This window comes from Rosa chinensis, chromosome 1 (genome assembly GCF_002994745.2).
Source record: "Rosa chinensis cultivar Old Blush chromosome 1, RchiOBHm-V2, whole genome shotgun sequence".
Lineage (NCBI taxonomy): Eukaryota > Viridiplantae > Streptophyta > Magnoliopsida > Rosales > Rosaceae > Rosa > Rosa chinensis.
The window spans coordinates 60,347,993-60,372,471 of record NC_037088.1 but is presented as its reverse complement, the minus strand read 5'-3'; the positions used below and the strand labels follow the sequence as shown (position 1 = coordinate 60,372,471).

General features: G+C 38.2%; 1 protein-coding gene and 1 long non-coding RNA gene across 3 annotated transcripts; one reads left to right on the top strand and one right to left on the bottom strand.

Annotated features, from left to right (window-relative positions):
- Positions 1-17,690: 17,690 nt before the first annotated feature.
- LOC112182398 (LOB domain-containing protein 12) lies at positions 17,691-18,593 on the top strand. Its single transcript, XM_024320887.2, has 2 exons — positions 17,691-17,934; positions 18,071-18,593. The coding sequence occupies exons 1-2, from the start codon at positions 17,773-17,775 to the stop codon at positions 18,410-18,412; spliced, it is 504 nt and encodes a 167-aa protein (XP_024176655.1). The 5' UTR covers positions 17,691-17,772; the 3' UTR covers positions 18,413-18,593.
- Positions 18,594-22,077: 3,484 nt separating this feature from the next.
- On the bottom strand, positions 22,078-23,745 carry LOC121051082. Of its 2 annotated transcripts, none has more exons than XR_005805065.1 (2): positions 23,697-23,745; positions 22,078-22,894 (listed from the first exon to the last, which is right to left on the bottom strand). It is a non-coding gene; the product is annotated as an uncharacterized LOC121051082 (long non-coding RNA). The 2 variants fall into 2 exon arrangements; XR_005805064.1 differs by having other exon boundaries at positions 23,677-23,726.
- Between the last annotated feature and the right edge of the window lie 734 nt (positions 23,746-24,479).

Sequence of the window (24,479 nt, the reverse complement as noted above, 5' to 3'; positions counted from 1 at the left end):
TTCCCTTCACCGTTGAAACCGACGCTTGCGGATTGGGTATTGGTGCAGTGTTATCCCAGAATACACATCCGATTGCCTTCTTGAGCAAAACCCTCCCTCCTCACAATCAGGTGATGTCTGTTTATGATAAGGAGATGTTTGCCATTATGTATGCCATTGACAAATGGAGGCCATATTTGTTGGGCCATCAATTTACCATTGTCACCGATCATCAAACGTTGAAACACCTCTTGATTCAACGAATTCCACTCCCTCTCAGCACAAATGGCTCACAAAACTCATGGGCTATTATTACACCATTGAGTATAGGCCTGGCCGCCTGAATACAGTCCCCGACTTACTTTCTCGACGCCAAGAACTTTGTGCGGTGCAGGCTGTATCAGCCCCAGTGTTTGACTGCTTAGACCAGATTGGGCAAGCTTGTCGTAGGGATCCTGAAGCTCAGCCAATTATCCTACAGTTACAACAGGGTGTTCCAAGCAAAAAGAATTTCTCCTGGCACAACAACCGATTATTATACAAAGGCAAGTTCTTCGTACCCTCTTCCTCAGAATGGCGCACTAAATTGCTTTATGAATTTCACTCATCTCTCCAAGCGGGACACTCCGGTTATCTACGCACTTACCTTCGCCTCTCCCGCAACTTTGCGTGGCCTGGAATGCGCAAGGAAATCAAAGCCTTCATCGCTACCTGTGATCAGTGCCAGCGACAGACTTATGAGACCATCCACCCCCCTGGGCTGCTTCAGCCACTTCCCATACCTGAGCAGATTTGGTTTGACATATCCATGGATTTTGTGGATGGCTTACCACTGTCTCAAGGCCATAATGCTATTTTAGTTGTGGTGGATCGTTTGTCTAAATATGGCCATTTCATACCTGTTTCTCATCCATATACTGCAACACAGATTGCTAAAGTGTTTATTAAGGAGGTTTTTCGCCTCCATGGGATGCCTAAGACCATTGTTAGTGATCGCGATCCGGTGTTCATAAGCCACTTCTGGGAGGCGTTTTTCAAACTACAGGGCACAACCCTTTGCAAGAGTTCAGCCTACCACCCTCAATCGGATGGCCAGACCGAAGTGGTCAACCGCTCCCTCGAGCACTATCTCAGATCCTTTGCCACAGATAAGCCTTCTTCTTGGAGCGAATTGCTACATTGGGCGGAGTGGTGGTATAATTCCACCTACCACTGCACCATCAAAATGACTCCTTTTCAGGCTGTGTATGGCACTCCCCCTCCCTCTGTACCCATGTACTTACCCGGTTCTACCACTGTCCATTCAGTAGATTGTGCTCTCAAGGATCGTGATGCTCTGCTCCAATTGCTCAAATTACATATGTCCCAAGCACAAAACAGGATGAAGCAGCAATCGGATTGCTCTCGCACTGAACGTGAGTTCAAGGTAGGTGATTGGGTCTTTTTGAAACTGCACTCATATCGACAGCGTTCCCTGGTCAAGCATCCCTCACACAAGCTTTCCCCACGCTACTATGGACCCTTTGAAATTCAAGCTCGGATTGGTCAGGTTGCTTATCGTCTTCTTCTTCCAACTTCATGCCGGCTTCATCCAGTTTTTCATGTTTCCCTCCTTAAGAAGAGGATTGGTGAAGGCACCCACTCACAACCATGCTGCCAGAATTTGATGATAAAGGTGAGCTTCTTTGGCGTCCTGAGAAAGTGCTGGATATGGCAGTTGTCAAGAAAAAGAAACGCTCTATCACACAGTGGCTCATCCAATGGCACGGCCTCCCTGCTGCTGATGCTACTTGGGAGGATGCACACACCATTATAGCTAGATTCCCCGCGTTCTGTGCCTGAGGACATGCAACAGGTTAAGGGGGAGGGAATTGTTAGGACCAACCCCAGTTATCTATGCATTTCACTTTCTTTATTTGATTATATGTATTAGGGCCAGCCTTTACAGGCTCCACTTTTCCTGCGTGCACTTTGTTTAATTGATAATAGGTATTAGGATTAGCCTTAATAGGTATTAGGATTAGCCTTTATAGGCTCCATGTTTCCTGCATGCTACAGCTAGCATCAGTGGCCCTGCACTGTACTCTTTTGTAATCTTTATATTGTAGCTGCACCTCCCTTTGGGGGACATGAAATGAAATATGCAATAGCTTTAATTGCCCTTTTCCATCTATTAGCCACGTTGAGTCTATCATAATAGATGAAAATAGCTAAACTTGTCTTGTTTAGTTTCCTAGAGTAAAAGCAAATGCAACTAGTTTGTAGTTTGCCTTTGAAGTATAGGTTTGAATTTGATGTGGGAATAATGAACTATCAAGAAAGTTTGTACTGTAATCTATATAATTATGTTTGTTGCATTATAAATTTCTTCTTTTTCCATAATCCATGCTATGTTCATTGAATCGATTATGTCTTTTAATTGATTTAAGTTCTTTGATTTGTTTCATTATTTTCCAGCTCTTATATTTAAAATTCATTGGTTAAATTCAAGGTAGGACAAAGGTCTGCAAATCTGAAATTGTGTTTCTGAGCTTTTAACCTAGTTGCCATTTTACTGAAAACTGTACATTTAGGTTGGGTATTTGAAGTTGGTGTCTTCATAAAAGTTGCAATAGGCATCCTAAAGATCATTTCAGAAATGGAATCTCTTGAAAATAATTTTTCTACAATTAGTTATGTCTTTTTCAAAGTTACAAGTCTGTTGCATGATTTTTTTTCGAAAACAGCAATATTGTCATGTTCTTTGTACTTCTTTTACTAGCTTTCTATTCAATCATGCTTGAAGGCACTAGTATTTCAAAAAGACATCCCCAGGTTTCAAATGAAACCAGTGTTTTCCTTTTTGGAATTCATGCAACGGATTTATGTCAACATGAAGTTAGCTTTATGCATTAGCAATTCAGCTGGAAAGGTAACTTGGTTATTTCTTTCAGTACTTCAAATCTGATTCAAATGGACTACGACTTTTCTTTATTATGTTTCCATTTTTTAGTGCAAGTCATACCTTCAACTCAAAAAATAAAAAATAAAAAATCCCTGAGTTGGGGTATGACAGGTTTTAACTCAGGTCTCATCTTCTTGAAGCCCCAATAATTAGATTATAATTGGAATTATTTAAAAGAAATGGAATTATATTAATATCTATGTATAAGTTTGCTTTCAAAACCCTAACGACCACGAAGCTTCTTGCCAAATCCCCCAACGTGCTAGCAACCGACCAACTCCGATAATTGTTTCTTAATATTATACAAACAGTGTTTTGATCAAGAATCTTCACTTGAAATGGAGTTGTCTCCTTTACAATTGTGCATGTTGCCATTCAAAATATTAAAAAGCTTAGATGATTCCTCGAATTAGATCAAGTGAAATTTTTGGTGCTATCACTTTCTATTAAATAGAATCCAAATTGAGGAGTTGCATTAAAAAATTGATGACAATAACTTGTGATTTTAAGAATCGGTGTTTTTTTTTTTTTTGAATAAATGCCCGATACGGCTGCACTCAAGCCTTGATTAAAGAAACCGCAGAATACATGGGGGGGGGGGACATGGCACCTAAACCCCGGATTACAATAAGTATAAAGAGAACTTCATGAAATAATAACAAGTGTCTCCACTAAAACAATGTATTCTAGCAAGCACCAACTAACGAAGAGTGTTCTACTAGCTGCTTTATTCGCTTTACAATACTAGCGAATAATCGGTGTTATCAGTATTGGGATTGTTGGAATTTGATTGTTTGTGTGTAGAGTTTATTTCCTCTTCTGTTTTGCTAATATTATGATTTTATTTCAAAAAGTATATTAGTTCCTCAAATAAATTAATTTTTATTTACATATTGGAAGTTACTAAGTTAAAAGAGATTATATGGCAGCTGCCACGTCATTTGGGATTCATATTTGGTATATTTTTTGGGGGTATCTGGCGCTACTCTTTCTAGAACCATCCATATTGCAAAAAAAAAAAAAAAACATAATCTGGATTAATAGAAAAATCTTTGTAATTGTCTACTTGTTCGGATCCTCCAAAAATCACTTTTTGATTCTGTCACTGAAAGTATACAAAAATGTAGGCAGCTTACTCACAAAATTCTTCATGAATGAATTGATAGAGATAAGAAAAAAAAAACCAAATTGTTGAATTAAGGGTGTTTTGGTAAAATTAAGTAGGTGTACTTAGTTTGTTAAGTATTCAAAAAAGTGGATTGGAGGTTTAATAAGTAAGAAATGTCTAAATATCAAATTTGAAGGTCCAACTAGAACCTCCCTTTTTTAAAGACAGTAAAATCCAATATAAAGAGTAATTTTAAATACACATACTTTTTTTTATCAATACACACCCCTTAATTTTTTTTGTCCATTTTTTCCCAAATTTTTCCCCATTTACCCTTCCTCCCTCCTCCTTCTCCTCCTCTCTCTTCCCACGCCAAATCACCAGCAATGCTACTCATTTGCTTTACTCTTTCTGCAAATTCTTAAGGTCCTACACATTTTTTCTCTCTCAAACCATGAAGCTAATCGTAATGTTGGAAAGAGGGGAGAAGGAATGATGGGAACTAGAATATTCTAGTGATTCACGATGAGTAGCCATGACCTTGTTCATGGGTCCACCTTAGGATCTGAATATCAGGGCCATGGGCTGGCAAGTGGGTTTGAATCATTTCCTTCAATACAAATCCAACGTTATCCCATACTTCAGGAGGCCGATTCAATACGTATTATTTGGAAGCAATTAATCTGGGTAAGTACTAGCAAGGCCATCCAGGCCAACTCATATTCAAGAGAATGTCCTCATAGGTCACAATTGACATAGATTAGGAGAGGATTTTCTAATATTGCCCTAGCAACCTGGAACATCAGAGTGATTCGAGAGGCTCTACCAAGCATCCTAACAGTTCTAACTTGGCCAGGCTCATACTTGAAACGGTCCTTGGGTCCCTTGACAGCAAGATGATCTCCAACACACATCTCACTAAAATGGTGTGACATTCTTCCTTGAGGATACATCTCTATCACTAGATCAGAAGAGAAGGTTGGAGATAATAATAGTTGGAATGTTGAAATAGGAATAAAAAGTATTACAAAAAATTGGGGTGTGTAGTAATAAAATAGATACGTGTATTTAAAATTACTCCAATATAAAACACTAATCATATAGCAAAAAAAGATGAAGTTTGGAGGAGATTGAAGATGTTTTGAAGTGAAAAATTATGAAGAAGGTGGTTGGTATTTATAGAATTTGTTAGAGTTACTGTTCTAATGGGCAAAAAATATTTTTCTAATTTTTTAGAATATTTTATTTTATTTTATTAAGTTTTTTTTTTGTTTAAAACACAATTACTTTATTATTCACCGTTGATTTTAATGCATGGCATTTTTTCCACCGTCAGATTTAGAGATTCAGTAAATATATATTATTTTTAAAATTTTTAGAAAGAATTAATCTGGACCTTTCATTTTAAATAAAATTAATAAAAGATAAATCTCGGCCGTTCCTTTTTTTTACCATTGGAAGCCATCAATGGCTTTTGTCACACGTGGGGCCCAATGTCGGCCACCATTAATGCTCGTGTAAGGCGCATTTCTTCCCCATATCCACAGTTAAGTGCGAGTATGAGATTCAAACTCCCTGTGGCGCGTTGACTATTACGTTCTAATTTAATAGCATGTGCAGCTGGGGCCCACGTCTCTCGTCCCTCTGAAGCGGCTGAAGCCAAAATGGCTTTGGTTCCTCAATCCTCACTTCATCAATCCTTCCATCATTTTGGGCTTTTGGCTAAAGTTGAGTTAAAATGACTACACTGCACGTTAGGATTGGGGAGCTAGGTTGGAAATGACTCACCACAAAAGAGAGATCAAAGTATCTTATAACTCCACCGTCGGGGATGCCCTCATATCAAGAACGTGGAAAGAAACCATGCACGCATGCGCATGCATGTGCCAGGCAACGACATTTGCCGCAATTCTCTAAACTGAGCCTTTTTTTCTTGAATCCATGTTTTTCTGCTTTCAAGGATCCATTGACTTATTTCGGTTCACCGAAACGGATTTCTGTCTTCCATCCGCCCGTTGGCAAGAGAAAGAAATAAAGTAGATTCTCGCTCCCTAGTCTGCGTTCACTTGCTGCAGCTTTTACCCGAACATATATTTAATTCATCGAACATATTTGATTCAAATAATGATGGTATACCAATCAAGCGCGGCTGCGCGCTGGCAAAAGAGAGAAGGAATATTGGTCTCTTTCATGAAACACACGTACATACCAATCAAGCGCGGCTGCGCACTTGCAAAAGAGAGAAGAAATATTGGTCTCTTTCATGAAACACACGTACATATGAAACAAACGTACAACCTGATTCACGTGGGTACTTCTATGTATAAAGTATCATGAGCAAAAGGGTTAATCATGGTTTTGCATGGTTTTGAATGTTGGGTTAAGGGTTTGAGTATTTGGATTTTTCAATAAGGTTACTAGGTTAGATGCATGTAGAGATAGAGATAAGAAAAGTAAAAATAGCTGTACTCATCTTATTTTATCTGTGAGCTGTGTTTTGTTAATTTTTTTGGAATAACTGTTACTACTGAGAATGACATGTGATTAAATATGATGCCAGTATGACTCCTGAAGAATATTAACAAAGTTAAAAGCTGACCACAAAGATGACCAAGAAAATTAGTATCTAGTCGATCAACAATGTTCATGAGAAGTGAAACATTGAAATATATATATATATATATATATATATATATTGACATCCAAGCTAAATGCTTAATAAGGAGATACAAACAATAGAAAATTCTATGAAATATAGAGAAATGCTAAACTATAGCCTTATTAGAGCAATTCTCCAATAATTTTCCCATAAGTTTTTCTTTTAAGCATATTATGCTCAAATAGTTATCATAAATATTTCCCTGTTTTAAAGAGAATAATACCATATTTAATTGTGAATAGTACATTCATACAAAAACTGCGGGAACTAAACAACAAAAATTATCAGAGTTTTTAACTTGTAAATTTTTTACTGCGGGAAGGAGTTCATAGGGTCTCTCTGAGAACATGTCGCCAAAAATGCCCGTAGCATCTTTGCCCCTTTGATTCTCATGGATGTTTTAGGCTAGTTTTGGCTGAGAGTCATGATCTTTAAAAATGTTGAATTACTTAGATAATGACTCTTTTGACAGTCCTACAGGGATGAGTCATTATGTGTAATTTCGCTGATCAATGCAAGGACTTGACAATTCTCTAAAAAAAAACTTGTAAATCTCTATAATATAAAGATTTTTTTTCCCTTCAATTTTTTCTTAAAAAATAAAATGTTAGAGATGCTCTTATGTACCTGTGAAACATGCAATGACTAATTGACTATTGGGAAGATATGTGACCCGATTATATTGGTTTTGGTGATCTATAACATTATAGCACGATTTTATTTTTTATTTTTTTTCTAAAAAGAAGAGTTGTCAAGCCATTAATAAATGAAAATGTAGGTAACAATGTATCATGACTCACCCTCGCAGGCCACAATATAAAGCCATGTTATCCTAGAATGCAGCTTTAGTAACTAAAGTAACTAAGACAATGTTAGGGTTATGCACCAAAGTCAGCTCTAACTTATTCATAAAAACCCATGGTCACCCTACGCAGAGGGGGTTTCCCCAGGTTCAATTTAAAAATAGACAAAAAAATAATAGAAAGCGCCCAAAGCTTATTATAAATCCCAAGACCCAAAAGCAGTATAAGCTACAACACCACCAATGCCTAAAAATTTAGCCCAAAACACAAAGGAAAGCACTTAAAAGCCTAGCCTGCTGCCAGTACTCATGAACAGACCGCCACCACAGTTGGCAATCCACAACGCTGCCTTCGACGTACTACACCTATCTCCGCCAACGAAGAAAAGGCCGCTAGCACCACTACCAGACGCTATCGTTGCTATATCTCACCAATATCCACTGCCATATCCGCCCCAAAACCCAAACCCAGAGAAATTGGAGTCGTCGTTGACCTAACTTGAACTTGGAACATGACCCTAAAGCCATCACCGGGCACCACCTCCTACTGGTCCACCAACAACAGACTTAACATTAGGTCGCCATCACAAGATTCGAAAAACCCGACTGCAAACCTGAAAGAAAGATGTAAACCTATCACTGTGGAAGACAGACATCCATGATCACCGTGATGGTGGCCAATCCACCATGCTCAACTAAGAGTGTACAAAACACGGTACAAACCGATTAAACTGGCCAAAATTGACCTATAAATATGGTTTGATTAAAGTCATTTAACTGTAAAAATTGAAAGCTATTCAATACTGAACCAAACCATTTATGAACTGGGTTGGTTTGGTTTCTCTTGTGCTTAAACCGCGGAATCAGCTAGAACCGTCCGGTATGTGAAGTATAATAGAAAAAAGTTTTAAATTTTATATACATAATACATTAATATATATTCATTTGTCCATTTTGTTCTAAGTAAGTTCTAATCTCCAATTGTAACTTTATTCTCAAATGATATACTACCATATTGAATCTAAGGCCAAAAGGCCTAGAACCCTAGTATACAATCGCTACAATTCCTATGATCCTCTCACATTACATATCTCAGTCTCTAACCTTTTATACTACCGTACTAAGCTATTATTGATGGCTAAGCCATCAAATAAGTGAAATCACTTTGAATCTATTCTAGATTTTGGTTTTAACCAAAAATTTATTATTGACATTGAACTTTACTATAATTTTTTTCATAAATAGCATGTTAATATTATATAGGTTACAACCGCCTAACCAACTGAACTAAAATATATTTAATTTGATTGGATTGTTTAAGATTAACCTTATTTCTTTTAATGATAGGTTGTCCAAAATGCCTAAATCTCTCACTTTGGCATAGAAATGGTTTGGAGTCAAACCGAATCAAACTCAATCCATGTGCAGCCCTATGCTTAATCATCTAGATCCAAAGCCACCACTGAACTACTTCGTTGCCAATCCCGACTTTAGTCGAAAACACAACAATCCCCCAAGACAAAAATACAGAATTAATTGTCGAAAACCAACTATGCTTGGTGGCGACAATAGGAAAACCCATCACCATCACCTTTATAAAACGCCAAAGCAGTGCCAAAGCCACCACCCCAGAGCCAAAGTTCTGAGGAGCCGCAAATAAACCCTAATAGACACCTACCAAAGAGGAGATAGTATTTTTTTTTAGGGGTGGTTCTAGTTGGACCTCCAAATTTGGTATTTGGACGTCCATCTTTTTTCAATTATTAATAGAGTTTATTATATATGAAAAGACAAATAAGGACAAAGAGAGAAAAAAAAAGAAAAAGAAAACAAATACTCTTCTTACCTCCCCCATTAATATAACATTCAATTTTTTTCCTTATATAACCTATCTAATTTTATAATTTACATAAAATAATTAAGTGAAAATAATTAATTTCTATACATGGCTCCATGATTTTATACAAAAGTAAATTCAAAACAATATGATTCGGAATTTCCTTAAACTAGATTTATTAAATATTTTGATGTAGTTATTACTAACTAAGATCCAACATTCCAACGTAAACGTCTTTTAATTAGATTTAATCAATATTTATTTGATAACCAAAGTCTTTTTTAGAACCATCCATATTCCACAACAAACAAACAAAGCTTTAATCTGGATTAATAAAAATCTTTGTAATTGTCTGCTTGTTCAGCCATTCCAAGAATCACTTTCTGGTTCTGTCATAAAAATATACCAAAAATGTTGGTAGGTCACTGACAAAATTTGTCATGGTTGAATTGATAGAGATTTAAAAAAAATAAAAAAATAAAAAAAAAACCAACAACAACAACAAACTATTGAAGATTAGACCTGTAAATGGACTGGATTTGGATCGGATCGACCTAGATCCAAATCCGTTTACTTAAAAAAATTTCAATCCAAATCCGTATCTGCTGAATTAACGGATACCCGATTTGCTAATCTGACCCGTTTCTAATTTCAAATATTTTAAAATTTTAAATAGTAATATTAAATTTATATCATGATATCTCATAAGATATTAATAAAATATTACAACAACATAAAGAGTATCACCAAAAGTAGAGTTACATTATCAAAATTCTTAATGCTTCTTGGAATCTTGGGTGATGGACTGTCCCTTAGATTTCTGCATAAAATTTGTACTAGAAATTCTTAAAATATATTATATATATATTTTAAATAATAATATATTAATAAAAAATAATATTTTATTATTACGAAAACCGGCCGAATCATTAAAGGATTAAGGATCGGATCGACCTAAATCTGTATTTGATCCGTTAAATAAATAAGTTAAAGGATTCGGATCATTAACGGATCAACGGATTAAATTTTTTGATCCAAACTCGTCTAATAGCCAAGGATTTGGAGCAGGTCCAGATCAAAATCCTGTCAATTCACAGGTCTATTGAAGATACAGATTTAATTGTTCAAGGGTGTTTTGGTAAAATTAAGGAGGTGCACTTAACTTTTTGCGTATTAAAAAAAAGTTTGTCTTTTTGTGGTGCTTTAAAGTTTGGTTTAAATAAAAACCAGCAGAAAAAGTCGGAGCAGAAAGCAAGAATACACTAGAGTCTAACCAAGTTTCAATGCCCCGTCCGGCGGTGCGTCCATGTGACGTCGTCATCGGACGGGTGTTCTGTGGGTCTACCGGCGAGGGACAATCGATTTGGGGCCACAGCAGGTTGCTAGGAAAGTTTTGTCACATTCGAAGAGGGCAAGGCAAGCAGAAGTGCGCTTGTTCCTTGTTCTTTGTCAACTTGCGCAGAGGCAAAGAATCAGAGCAAGGGCGGAGTGGCGAAGGATTTCTGGTTTTCGATGGGGGCGATCTCGGTTTTCAAGGTGGACTACCGGCGCTGGTACCCCTGCGTTGGGATTTAGCAAAGCTGACGGAGGTCGTCATGATCGACGTGGTAGTGGATCTGATTTTGGTATGAGATCGGTGTCCAAGGCGATCCGGCCAACGATGTCAGTGGGCGGCCAAGAAAAGATGAAGCGACGTGATCTGTTGGCGATTGAGATGCAGTTTCGGTAGCACCGATGGACAGAGTCCTACCCGCACGATAGGCTTGCTGGGGATGTGGCTTGTTGGGCCTGCCCTAGGCTACTGGGCCCTCTTTGGTGGGCTGGTCTCTTTTTAAATTGGACAAAATACTGTTTACTCCATATACTTATAGGGAGTAGACGTTTCAGTCCCTCGCCTTTCAATTTCACCTAAAAAGTCCATAAACTCTCCAATTTCACCCAATTGGTCCTTACCGTCAATTTTCTGTCTAAATCTCCGTTAAACTGCTGACGTGGCAATGCTTACACCCTGAAATGTCTATTATACCCTCACTTATTATTTTCTTTTATATTTATTTATTCTCTCTCTCTTTCTGTCTTTTTTTTTTCTTTTTACCTATTCTTCTTCCAGCTCTCTCTCCCCCTCTGTTTATCTCCCTTGTCTTCTTCCAAAAACAACCAGCTCTCTTTCTTCTTCCTTCTTCCGGGTTCACTCGCTCACTCGATCTTTCGCCGTCGGGGACTGCTCTGTTCCCGGCAAGACCTTCGGCTCCGGGACCTCAATCTGGCTGAGTCCCACGAGCTTCAGTTCAACAACTCCGAGAGAGCCAAAGAGGCCCAAATCCACGGGATCGAGACCTTGATCGGTGTTCTTCAAATGGGTTCCTTCGGTTTGATCAGAGAGAACTGAGGGTTGATCCAGCAAGCCAAGTCGTTGTTCGGGTCAGATCAGCTTTACCCGGAAATAAGACCGTTCAAGTTCATCAACCGGAACTTCTCCATTTTTGACATCGGCATCATTGCCGGCGTGCAGGAAGAAGATCACAGCTCGTACAATGACGACAAGAAACATGTTTTTGGTTCTAGCAAGAAGAAGAACGGAGCTCCGAACCCAAACCTGGACTTCGCAGATTCCAACTGCCAGATGAAAAGAGCGCCGAAGAAACGGAGCCGGAAACCCGGGCTGGGTTGAGACACGCCACTCAACCACGTGGAGGCAGAGCGGCAGAGGCCGGAGAAGCTCACCTCGCAAGGGCAGCGTTGGAAGCGAGGGAGTGAGCCAGGAAGAAGGAAGAAGAAAGAGATAAAAACGAAGGAAAAAAAAATAATAGAAAAAAATTATTAAAAAAAGAAAGAATTGAGGGCATAATGGACATTTTGGTGTCAAAAATTGACGTCATGTACTGATAGTGGGTCGAGTTTCAGATTTTGTGTACCGAAATGTTTGGTTTGAAACTTTGTGTATAAGAATTATTAGTAGCCTTTACTTGGTGTACTGTTTGCGAAATTTTCCCCTTTTTTTTTCTTTCTTTTTTTAGACGCCGCTAAACGTAACTTTGAAAGGATAGTACTTGGCTGACCAGGTGTGGTTAGAACCTCCTGACCAGGTTTTTGGTACTCCTCTAAGTGTCTTACACGTGTCCCTTTTTCTTTTTCAACCTTTATCTGTTTTCACAATTAACAAGCCTGCAATGTAAAATTCAAAAGCATACATCTAGCCTTCAACATGCCATATTTCACCTAACGACATCCTGTCTAAACAGTTACTTTCGGGGCGGAATCACTGCTGTTCTAGGCTTTTTGAATAGTCAATCTTAGCTTGTAACTGATAAACAGATATATTGCAGTATTCAAAACTTAAACAAATATTTTCAGACTACATATTGGGCTTCATATAGAATTTATTTATTTAACATGGTTACAGAAATTCAGAGCCTCATTCTCAGGTAAACAGCTACTAAGCTGTTTAGCTATCCATAAGAATGATTACAGTTACTTACTTGTAATGAAAGCACACTTCACTCTACAAGAAGGAAAGAGCACACTGCTACTATGGCTTTCTTGAGAGAATTTGCTTCGTCTCAAGTTTGAAATTTCTTAATCTAGGATTGCTAAGCCAATTTTTGAATCTAGAACTGATATGGAAATTTTCGAATGCCTTCCTAAAGAAGCTAAAGCTCTTTATATAGAGAGCGGACTTCAAAATACAATTCAAAATAACAAAATGTACAGGACGACTCCGTGATTTCTTGCTTTCCTGAGTGCTCCTGCTGGTGGAGGTCGGACGGGGGAAAAGTAGATTCCTTTAGGTGAAATGTTTTTCACCTTTCTTTTTTGCAAAGCAAAAGTAACTTTGGGAAAGATCCAAAAGTACTTTAAGTGCTTTATACACCTGCTGCTTCACATGTTCTCGTTTGTTTCTGAATTGGGACCAAGGACAAACGAGTCGTTATCTGCCTGGGCCATACGAGCAGTTGTTGCATTGTCTTCGACATCTGTATCAACATACTTATTATAATGGTTGTCAGTTTCAAGCCGTTCCACCCACTGTAAGCATGCCAGTTTTTGACATGTAGAACATTCATCTGTCTAGATTCTAAGTACTCTACCTCAGAATCTATTTCGGAATCAGATGAGTCTTCTTCTTCTGACCGGGCAGAGTAAACTGACCTGTCATCTTCTTCATCATCAGAATAGGCTATTTCGTAGCCCTTCATGTTTGCTGTTTCTATTATCAGCTCATATTCTTCAAAGAGAGCTTTCGTAGATCTTTTACCCTTTTCTGGGCATTCATTGGCATAGTGCCCTTCAGCTTTGCATAACCAACATCTACAAGCTTTCTTGCTTGGTTGTTTATGCTGATGAGTTTCTTCTTTTTCTTGAAGAAATTCTTTTTAGGATCTTCATCCTGTTGTTTCTTGTAATTAGAACTTTTCTTGAATTTCCAATCTTTTTTCCGCTTACTCTTTTTGAAATTTTTAGAGTAATATTTTTCTTTCTTTTTTCTGTGGAATTTGGATTCATGACATCCCCAGTTGGATCCAGTATTCCGTAACAGAAATTTTCAATCCCTTTGAGTTGTTTCTTAGCCGTCTTAGCTCTGAGATTGGCTTTGCATTGTTCTTTCAGTAATTGCCGAATTCTATCAGCAATTCCTCCAACTGAAAAATTTTCAATTGGTTTTTCTGCTATGCTTTCTCGCACAGCTGTTCTCCATGGTTCAGGGAATTTCCTGTGCAACAGGTTGACTAGATCAGTATTTTCTAGTTCCCCGATTGTACAGTAATATTCTTGAAATTCATTCAAGTATTCTTCAAAATATCTCATGTCACAAATTTTGAGAGCATAGATATTTGATTTAACCGTTTCTTTAGCTTTCTCACTCAGATTTGAGAGATCTCCACATAACTGATCATATAGAGGTACTGCAAAATCATACGGAGCTTTTGAAGTTTTTATTTCTTCAAGCCAGTCTCTTCCTCTGGTAGTCTCTTTAAAAGAGAAATAATAATTCTTTGCTACTCCAGTGAGATTAGTTTCATAGTACACCTGAAGATCTGGTGCTTCAAATTTTCCAAGGGTTAGAGCAGAAGCCATCATCAGGCTATTAACCCCTTGGTCAAGAGTTTTTCTCTTGTCTAGAGCATTGTCTAGATTTGACCAGATACCATGAGAGGAAATTGGTACTCTGGGTATATTGTCCTATGAGACAAATCTTTGAGAATTTCTTTCTCCATTTTTGCCCGTAGGGGCTTTCTGAAAAGGAAATTTCACTTTTCCTTTTTCTCTAGTTATGAAAGTTTTGGAGCTTTCTCTTTCTTCCATTTCAATATCCTGATAGGGAAGGAGTTTATCCTGACATTTTCAGGACAGACGTCACTTTTTCTGTGATCGTCGAATTTTAGACTGATATCTCCAGTTTTTCTGCTTTCATAAATTGCCGCTTTGGCATTTTCTATTGGTTTATTTGGATCAGACAATTTCCATTCAAGAGGAAAAGTTACTTCATTCCAAGCAACCTTGTGAATCTGTTGTGAATGGTTTTTCTGGCTGGTGAGGAAACCAATAGTAAGACCTAGGATATTTGATATCCTTGTTTTAGGTTCTACTGTGGTACTCATCAATTTATAGTATATTCTGTATACTATAGCCAGATCTTGCATATCATTTTTCATAGATATGCCATCTGTCTTGACTCTCAGTCTTAGACAGTGAGCTGCATCTTTCAAGCTGGTTGAGAAATTTGGGAAGCAGTTGAAACATGTCACTTGATTGCATAAAGATGCTTCAAGGGTTCCCAACAGACTAGCTTGAAAATCTGTTAGTCTATTGTCTTGGAGGACACATAGAACTGAACAGTTTATGCCTTCTCGAGCCAGAAGTTTTATGCCTACTTGGACTGCTCCAATATGCATAAATTGATAATTTTTTGTTCTTGCTCGGACAACTTCTTCAGGAGTGATCATCAGAATATCTGTCTCTTCTGTTGTTGAAGGGGTTGTGAATTCCAATAATTTGAAGTGGTGGCTGTCCAACACATCAAACTTTCCCCTTTTGTAGATTTGTTTAAAATCTAACTTTGGAATTGAGGCGTTTTTTTACCTCTTGTTCGATTTCGTTGAATTTGAATTCTTCAGCATTGAGGAATTGTACTCCTTTCTTTTTTCCGAAGATGCTCATCATTTTGACATCTCTTTTTTCTTTCGGGTCTTCATACTGAATACTAGTTTGATTAGTAGATGGTCCAAGAAAAATCATGTTTGGAACATGATTCTTCTCAGATTTTTCTAATGGTTTAAATCCATTAGCTTTCTTTTTTTACTGTAAGCACTTTCTTGTCCTTCAGTATATTCTTCATAGAATCCAGCATTTTTTGCTGTTCAATGATTTTTCTACTAACAGTTGTTAGTTTTTCTTCTTCCGTTTTTGGAAGTTGCTTGATATAATCTAGTTTGTTTTCCAATTTTCTAATTGGTAGATTAAAGCAGGTAATTTTTCTATATGAGATTGACATCTAGCTAATTCTTTCAGGAGGATCTGATGTTTCTCATCAGAAAATTTCAGTAGAGAATTCAACTTCTCTAATATTAAATCAAACATTGTCCCCCTTGGGGATTCCGTTTTGAGCTATTTTACAAGCTCTGATACCAGTGATTTGCGGATCTAACCAATGCTCAAGTAATCAAGAGGTTTTTGTTCCTCTTGCAGAGTATATAAGAGATCTTCTATATCTTGTTCAACTTTATAGATTCTTATTTGAAGTCTATAAATAATGTCCCAATAATTGAGAGTTTCTCTGACAAGATTATCTCTAAAATTTTTCAATTTTTTCAACTTTTCTCATTCTTTTTTCAATGCTAGTACTATCAATTAGCTAGATCTTTTTCAGTGCAACTAGCAATTAGCTCAAGTCTATCAGCGATAGGAATTATGAATAGTATAATTTAACTGCTTACCTTAAGCATTAAGGATGAATATAACTGCAATATATTAGAACAAACAAATTCACATATGGGCCCACTATGTTTCCCTAATAATAAATGTAAATGAGGCAAAGGAAGAGATAAAAAGGGGCAAGACCAAAAGGTATCTTAGACCATCTCCAACGGAGTGGTCAAATCCACGTGGAGGGCAAAACGGTAATAAATGACCGATGAAACACTCCTCCAACCCATAGGTCATACACACGTGGATTTGACATTGAGGCTTGCTCTGTCAAATTTGACAGCCCCAACTCTCTCTGTCTTTTATTTTTTTTATTGTTTCTTTCATTCTCCCTCTTTCTTTCTCGCCTCTCTCTCTCTCTCTATCTCTCTCTCTCTCTCTTCCCTTCTGCGTTCTCACCTTTTATTCTGGAATTGAGGAGACAGATTCAAAGACTGGAGCTTTCTCAAGGAAACCCATACCCATTCAAAACTCAAGATGCTGATAATGATGGGAAAAGCGCGTTCTCCATCTTCTAATTATTATTACAGTAGCAGTGGCAGAAGAGGCATGCCATTTCTTCACTCTACTCCTCTTCTTGTTGTTGCTACTTTATTTCATTCTCACATCCTACCCAGACCAAAGCAACTCATAAAAATTTTTCATGAATCCTTCTGGGCTTTGATGGAATGGCAATTTGAGATCTGGGATTCGTGAAGGCGTAGAACATAAAGCTGAGAATCAAGCAAATTTTGATTGATCAATAATTTGGGAAGAATAGTCGGGTACCACTTGATTACATAAACAAAGAGAAGAGTAAAGAAGATCGTAGTTGGGTACCATTTGATTATAGAAAGGAAGACTGATCAATGGGTAGAGATGGGTGGGACTTGATTACAGAGAGAGAAAAGAAAGAAGATATCGAAAGAAACAGAAGCAGCAGAGAAAGAGATGAGGATGAGATTTTTTTTTTATAAAAATTAATTATATTGAGAAAAACAAAATAAATAGAATAAAATATATTAAAATAACATATAATTTTGACATATCGGTTGGATTAAAATTAGGCAAAAATGAAGGTTGCCATGTCACATGTCAAATTTGAATTTGACACAAATTAAAAGAAAACTCCATTGGAGATGCTCTTATGTGTAAAGTTATGAGTGGTTGTGGGCAGTCCTTGCTGACCAGCCCTGGTCAGCGAAGTTTTTTCCACTTTGAAATACGAACGGAATGGTTCCGTGTAGTGCAATACATTCTTGCACAGTTAACACCAGTCCTACTATAGAAACGCAAATGATACCCACGTAGTCTCTTATCTCAGATATTTTATAAATGGTATTCACTTTAATTAATTTTATAAACGAGTGTAATGTTGTTTGCTCACACGTTATCTACTACTACTATAAATACCCCACCTCTCCATTCCCATTTTCTCCAAGTAGTTTTAGTCTCACGTTCTCAACTGTCACAGTCCTCTTTCTTAGTCATCCTCGATCTCGTCTCCAGACCTCTCGAAACCTTTCTCAAAAGCCAAATAATGGGCGGAAATGGAACTTCACCGTGCGCCTCTTGCAAGTTGCTGAGACGCCGATGCGCCCAAGACTGCATTTTTGCCCCTTACTTTCCCTCCGATGACCCCCACAAGTTCGCCATCGTGCACAAAGTCTTCGGTGCTAGCAATGTTAGCAAGATGTTACAGGTAACTTAAGCTAGTTGATATTGCAACGATTTGAGGATCGAGGTCCAAAATGAGATTTTTATTAAGCAGCGACAAGTGTGGCGGTGCAAAGTGCAATTAATTAATTGATCTTTTGTTTTATGGTTATGATCTGCAGGAGCTTCCAGTTCACCAGAGAACAGATGCAGTGAGCAGTCTAGTGTATGAAGCCAATGCAAGAGTGAGAGACCCAGTGTATGGGTGTGTCGGGGCCATTTCTTGCCTGCAAAACCAAGTCTCTGAGCTGCAAATGCAACTTGCTGGGGCTCAGGCCGAGATCCTTTGCATTCAGATGCAGCAAGAGCCTAAGGTACTCCCTTCCCAGCAGATTGACACGTGCACAGACGATGAGAGGACATATTTCCTCAACAACAATCTCCCTCAGTACCTCAACTTTCCCTCTTCTAGTTCTGGCAATGTAATCCAAGACTCTCAAGAGGGAGGGCACCTTTGGACATGACATGGTCTCTTAACTATGCTCCCTTTCTTATTGTAGAATACTTTCGATCATATTGTCAGTTTGATATACTCAATTCTCTGAAAGTTTAAGTTTCGGAGTTTAGTAGCTCTAATTTCATAGAGTCTTTGGTTTGAAACCTCTCAACCCTATCTTCCATATTTTTTTATCGAGTAGGGCTGAACCACTTCTGCATTTGTCTCTCTCTCCACGAACGAATTTCGTATAATAATCAGACAGATAGGGAGTGACTTGGAAACATGGGTAAGAATCTAATTGAGATTATAGTTAGGTCAACTAGCATGTGACAAGAGTGAAGTAAATTGCTTCCTGAGTAAGCACTTATTAAACAAGCTCTGATCAGCTTCTATGGATATAAAAACTCATACATGCAAAAAGTGTCGGTGGCCATTTCAAACAATCTCCAGGAACATACATTCTTGTAATGAGTAAATAAAAACCACACCTAATCTACAAGTTTTATGGGTTTCTTTTCTAATCTGCTGCTGAACATTTGCTTCTTTATTAGATTTCTACAATGTCAAACAGTTTTTCTTTGTCTCTTCTATTATGCCAGTTTAATATTCGTTGTAAAGGTACCTAATAAGCCAAACTCGAGAATTCTATGGACCTAGGTTCTGTTGCAAGAAGGACAAGTCACTTATACACTGCTAAACTTTTCGATCAAAACGGGAAAAATTCACCAACGGTGTCTGGACACTTAAGGGACTTTCAGAATGATACCTGAACTTACAAAGTTATCAATGTGATACCTGGACTCATTTTTTCGTATCAACATCGTACCTATGACCAATTTCCGTAACGGCTCCGTGAAGGAAATTGGCCGTAGGTATCACATTGATACGAAAAAATGAGTCCAGGTATCACATTGATAACTTTGTAAGTTCATGCATCATTGTCCCTAAGTGTCCAGACACCGTTGGTGAATTTTTCCCAATTTTGCACGTGAGTCACTTAATGAAGACAAAATGACCGATTTACCCTCAAATTCTTTCTTTCTTTTCTTTTCTTTTTTTCTTTATTCTTCTTTCTTTCTTTCTTTCTTTCTTCTTCTTCTTTTCTGGTTTCTTCTTCCCCTGATTTGAATCATCAAGATTCAAATCATCTTGCTCTTCCGATTCCCACCGCCTATCGCCGATCAAACACCGTCGCTGCGTCTCAATCCACCTTCATGCACCACAGATGTTTTTGGTTCCCCCAACTTCAAATCCTATAGCAAATTGAAATTGTGGATTGAGGCTTCACCGTTCACTCCGAGTTCATCCCTGCCGCCGCCGCCAATGACTTGACCACCACCACTCTCGTTCTCTCCTCCGACCCCCTTTTATACACCATTGATCAGAAACTCAGACCCCGCCCGCCCCTGCACTCTCAAATCACAGCTCCAATCACACCCCTCCATCCTCTCCTTCTTCCCGACATGCAACACCACCTCCACACCATCCTCACCTGCAACTTCATCGGTTTAGCCGACAACTTCGGCCTCTAGCCCAACTTCGATCAGAGGCAATTTTAGGCAAACAAAGATTAACAACTTCGGCCTCAACACCATCCTCACCTGCAGAAAATTCGAGCTATTCTTATTCACCAGCTTCGCCACTCCGCTGCTACCCACCATTGTGCCTCGCCGATTAGTAAACAAAGGACTCGGAGCCTCCACCATCGAGAAATTGAGGCTCACGTTCTGCGTGTCCTGCGCGGCCAATCGACGACCTTGCTAGGCTGGTCGTATCCAAGCTGGTCCTGCATGTCGTAGAATTGAATGGCGGTGTGGGTGACGAGCCTGATACTGCGATCCCTAAGGCCTTTGGTGGTGCAAACCTTGCTGTCGCTGTCCTTCCGGCCGGTGGCCCTTAGAATGTGGCCTTGAACCTCCACGATTTCGCTAGCGGTGGAGGAAGAAGCAGTCCTTATCCCCAAACCCAATCGAGAAGCAGCGGAGGATGACGTTGTTGTGCGGTGGTGGACGTTGTTGTGATCAAGTCATTGGCGACGGCGGCGGGGATGAACTCGAAGTGTGCGGTGAAGCCTTAATGCACAATTTCAATTTGCTATAGGATTTGAAGTTGGGGGAACCAGAAACATCTGTGGTGCATGAAGGTGGATTGAGACGCAGCGGCGGTGGGAATCGGACGAGCAAGATGATTTGAATCTTGATGATTTAAATCAGGGGAAGAAGAAACCAGAAAAGAAGAAGAAGAAAGAAAGAAAGAAAGAAGAATAAAGAAAAAAAGAAAAGAAAAGAAAGAAAGAATTTGAGGGTAAATCGGTCATTTTGTTTTCATTAAGTGACTCACGTGCAAAATTGGGAAAAATTCACCAACGGTGTCTGGACACTTAAGGGACTTTCAGAATGATACCTAAACTTACAAAGTTATCAATGTGATACCTGGACTCATTTTTTCGTATCAATGTGATACCTACGGCCAATTTCTGTCACGGAGCCGTTACGGAAATTGGTCATAGGTATGACATTGATACGAAAAAATGAGTCCATGTATCACATTGATAACTTTGTAAGTTCAGGTATCATTCTGAAAGTCCCTTAAGTGTCTAGACACCGTTGGTGAAATTTTCCCTTTCAAAACCGGAGTCGTTTAGGGTATTTTGATGTATGTCATACCCTTATTTTTTTTAGGATAAAATATTGTTTACTCCCTATACTTATAGGATTTCATCATTTCAGTCCCTGACCTTCGAATTTCATCTAAAAAGTCTCTAAACTCTCAATTTCCTCCCAATTGGTCCTTGCCATCAAAAATTTTTGTTAAAGTTGCTGAAAATGTCTATTATGCCCTCACTTACTTTTTTTTTTAATTTATTTTTTCTCTGTTTTATTTCTTTTTTTTCATTTCACCTCTTGATTGTCTGTGGATTGGAACCATCTTGATGAGGAGATGAACAGAAGGAAGCGAAAGAGCCGGAAGAAAAAGAGGGAAAAAAAAAAGAGGAAGAGAAATATTTTTTTTTTTAAGTAAATGAGGGTATAATAGACTTTTTAGGGGAAGATAAAGGAGTTTTTGACGGATGTTTGACGGTATGGACCAATTGGGAGGAAATTGGGAGTTCATGGACTTTTTAGGTGAAATTCAAAGGACAATGACTGAAACGATTAAACCCTATAAGTATAGGGAGTAAGCAGTATTTAACATTTTTTTTTATTTTTAATAAATTAATGTAGTGAAAAACTATTGAATTGGTTAACAAGTTACCAGTTAAATGTTGACATGTGTCATTTTAAAAAAATAAAATTTACCATATTAACAACACATTCCTATCTTGATATATAATATTGTTCAGAAACATGTAACAAATATTGTTAAGATAATAAAGGACAAAATACTGTTTACTCCCTATACTTATAGGGGTTCGACGTTTCAGTCCCTCGCTTTTCAATTTCACCTGAAAGCTCCCTGAACTCTCTAATTTCACAGATTTGGTCCTTGCCGTCAACTCACCGTAAAAAACTCTGTTATTTTGCTGACGTGGCATCCCCTCCACTTCAAAATGTCTATTTTACCCCCACTGACTTCTCTCTCTCTCTCCCTCTCTCTCTTTTCTTTTTTTCCTCATCTTCTTCCTCCATGTTCCTGCTTTTCCTCTTCTCTGATCTCCTATCTTAATTTTTCCCAAGCTCGTCTATCATCAATGCAGGCCTAACAACACCCTTCCGAATGGGTCTAATTCACCCCCAAAGGTACACCCACCTAAACTACTCAAACCTCCCTCCTCCTGCGGAACTTCCACAGCTGTGCCCTGACCCTTGAGACCTTCCACTCCCGACCTTCATCAAACTCTATTCATCTATCTGCAAAAATTTTATGCAATCCTGAAAGCAACTAGCATTTACAAGGCAAGTATAATGAGAAGAAATCTAATCCAAACCCATTTTACAAACACAGTAATGAAACGACTACAATAAGAACAGGGCTTTTTGGGATTGGGATTTTTGTGGGAAGAACTGGGAAGAAGAAGCGGTGGGATTTTAGTGAAGAAAATGGAGGAGGTGGTTTAATGTGCAAGAGTGTTGAAGACCGGCAAGTTCGAGGTCGACTCCGACATGACAGAGGGGCAGACCAACGATTTCCTCCGGGATATCGCCGAGTTGAGGAAGCGGCAGAAGTCGGGGAACTTGAGCGACCGGAAAAGGAATTTGGAGTGAGCTCCGACTTGGGTTCGAAGCTCAAGTGAAGAATAGGTTGAGGATGCGAGGAATGAGTTCTTCATGGCGTCGTGCTATGGATGGAGGAGTGAGGAAGGAGATTGATTTGGGGTGTCCAAATCAGATCTTAGTACCGTTGGCGTCGGCCCATGGGTCACTTGCAGACGTCGCTGGTTGACGTGAGTGATGGTTTCTACTCGCCGGAGATGATGCGCTTTGAGCGAGCGCATAATTTAACCCTGAAAATATCGTTAGTAGTATAAGTAAGTAGGGATCGTTCTATCTGGGGATTGAGGGTACACCTGTAATTGTGTAACAAATAAAGAAAAGTATTATTTACAGAAATAAAATAAAGAATAAATATATACAAGTGAACAAAAATAAGGGGGGGGGGGTTTTAAGAATTAAAGAATTGAAAATTAAAATAAAGAAAATATAAAAACACATGTACAAGAATGAAACATAAGAAACAAAGATTAAACCCTAGTTTATCATTGAATTCGAATTAACCCTACATTGTTCTTCCAAGTCATGTGAAAGGAGTTGATCATGTGAAACATTCGAAAGCAAACGATTTCTCATATTTTACTTTTCAATGCTAATTAATCTAAGTGAAAGCACATAGACTAATCCTATCAAACTTGTAATCAAGCCCTAGAAAGCTAGTCAATCATGACATGTTCAACGCATGAAACACATAGAAAGGCTATCAACTCAAGTGTACAACTTAGTATGAATAAATTCACCTAATTGCAATCCTCTTCAATTGAATTCGATTTTTGTCCAAAACCTTTACTACTTTTGATTTAAGTTCATAACACAAAAAGTTGAATCATGTTCTTAAATCTAGCACCATTCATATCATAACCCTAAGTGTTTAGAACCACATAAGATTAAAATACAAAAGATATCTATAAAGCAAATTCAATCGAACAATCACACATAAGCAACTTTGGAATCACAACATAAGAATCGAAATTCTTTATTTAAACATAGAAGTTGGGTTTAAACTTTACCCTAAACATTATTGTTAACTAGAAACAAGTTCATATGAATTCAAACAAGGAAAACAAAAGATCATTACAAGGAAAAAGAATGAATTACACCGTGAGGGGAGATGGAGATGGAGAGCTTGAACGTTGGAATCTTGAATCTTGGAAGCAAGTCTTCAAGGTGGACGATGGAGGCTATGTCCTCACGGCTTCTTCTTCTTCTCTTTACTTGAAAATGCAAAACTAAGAACTAGAGAATGGAAAAGGAAAATGGAAAGGAAATGGAGAGACAAAGAATATGAGATGGATGAAGGAATGTTTTAGAGTGAGAGGAGAAGGTGTTTATATAGGGAAGAAAAAGAAGAGTGAAATTGGAAAAGATGGAGTAAATTAGTGTGAGTAATGATGGAGAAAACATGATGATTACACCCTAAAACATTCCATGTTTTTGGGTGATGATGATGCTGGATTAGTGTGAGAAATGATGGAGAAAACATGATGATTACACCCTAAAACATTCCATGTTTTTGGGTGATGATGATGGTGGATTAGTGTGAGAAATGATGGAGAAAACATGATGATTACACCCTAAAACATGGAGTGTTTTTGGGTGATGATGATGATGGATTTCCTACTCATTTACTTCAATTTTATCTCCACCGAAAGTTTAGATTCTGCCCAAGACTTCTTCATAACAAATATTCCCCCATGAATGTAGATTACTGTGGTAAAATTTCAGAATGTATTGCCATGTGGTTGGGCCGGAAATGCTGCTGGACCTCTTACAAGTCCAGTTTTCCAGTTTTGCTTCTGTAGAAAATTGGGCTGATTGTTTGAAGGCCTTCCACTCATAGTTTGCTCTGGCACTCTTCATAAGAAATGATCCTTGGGCTTT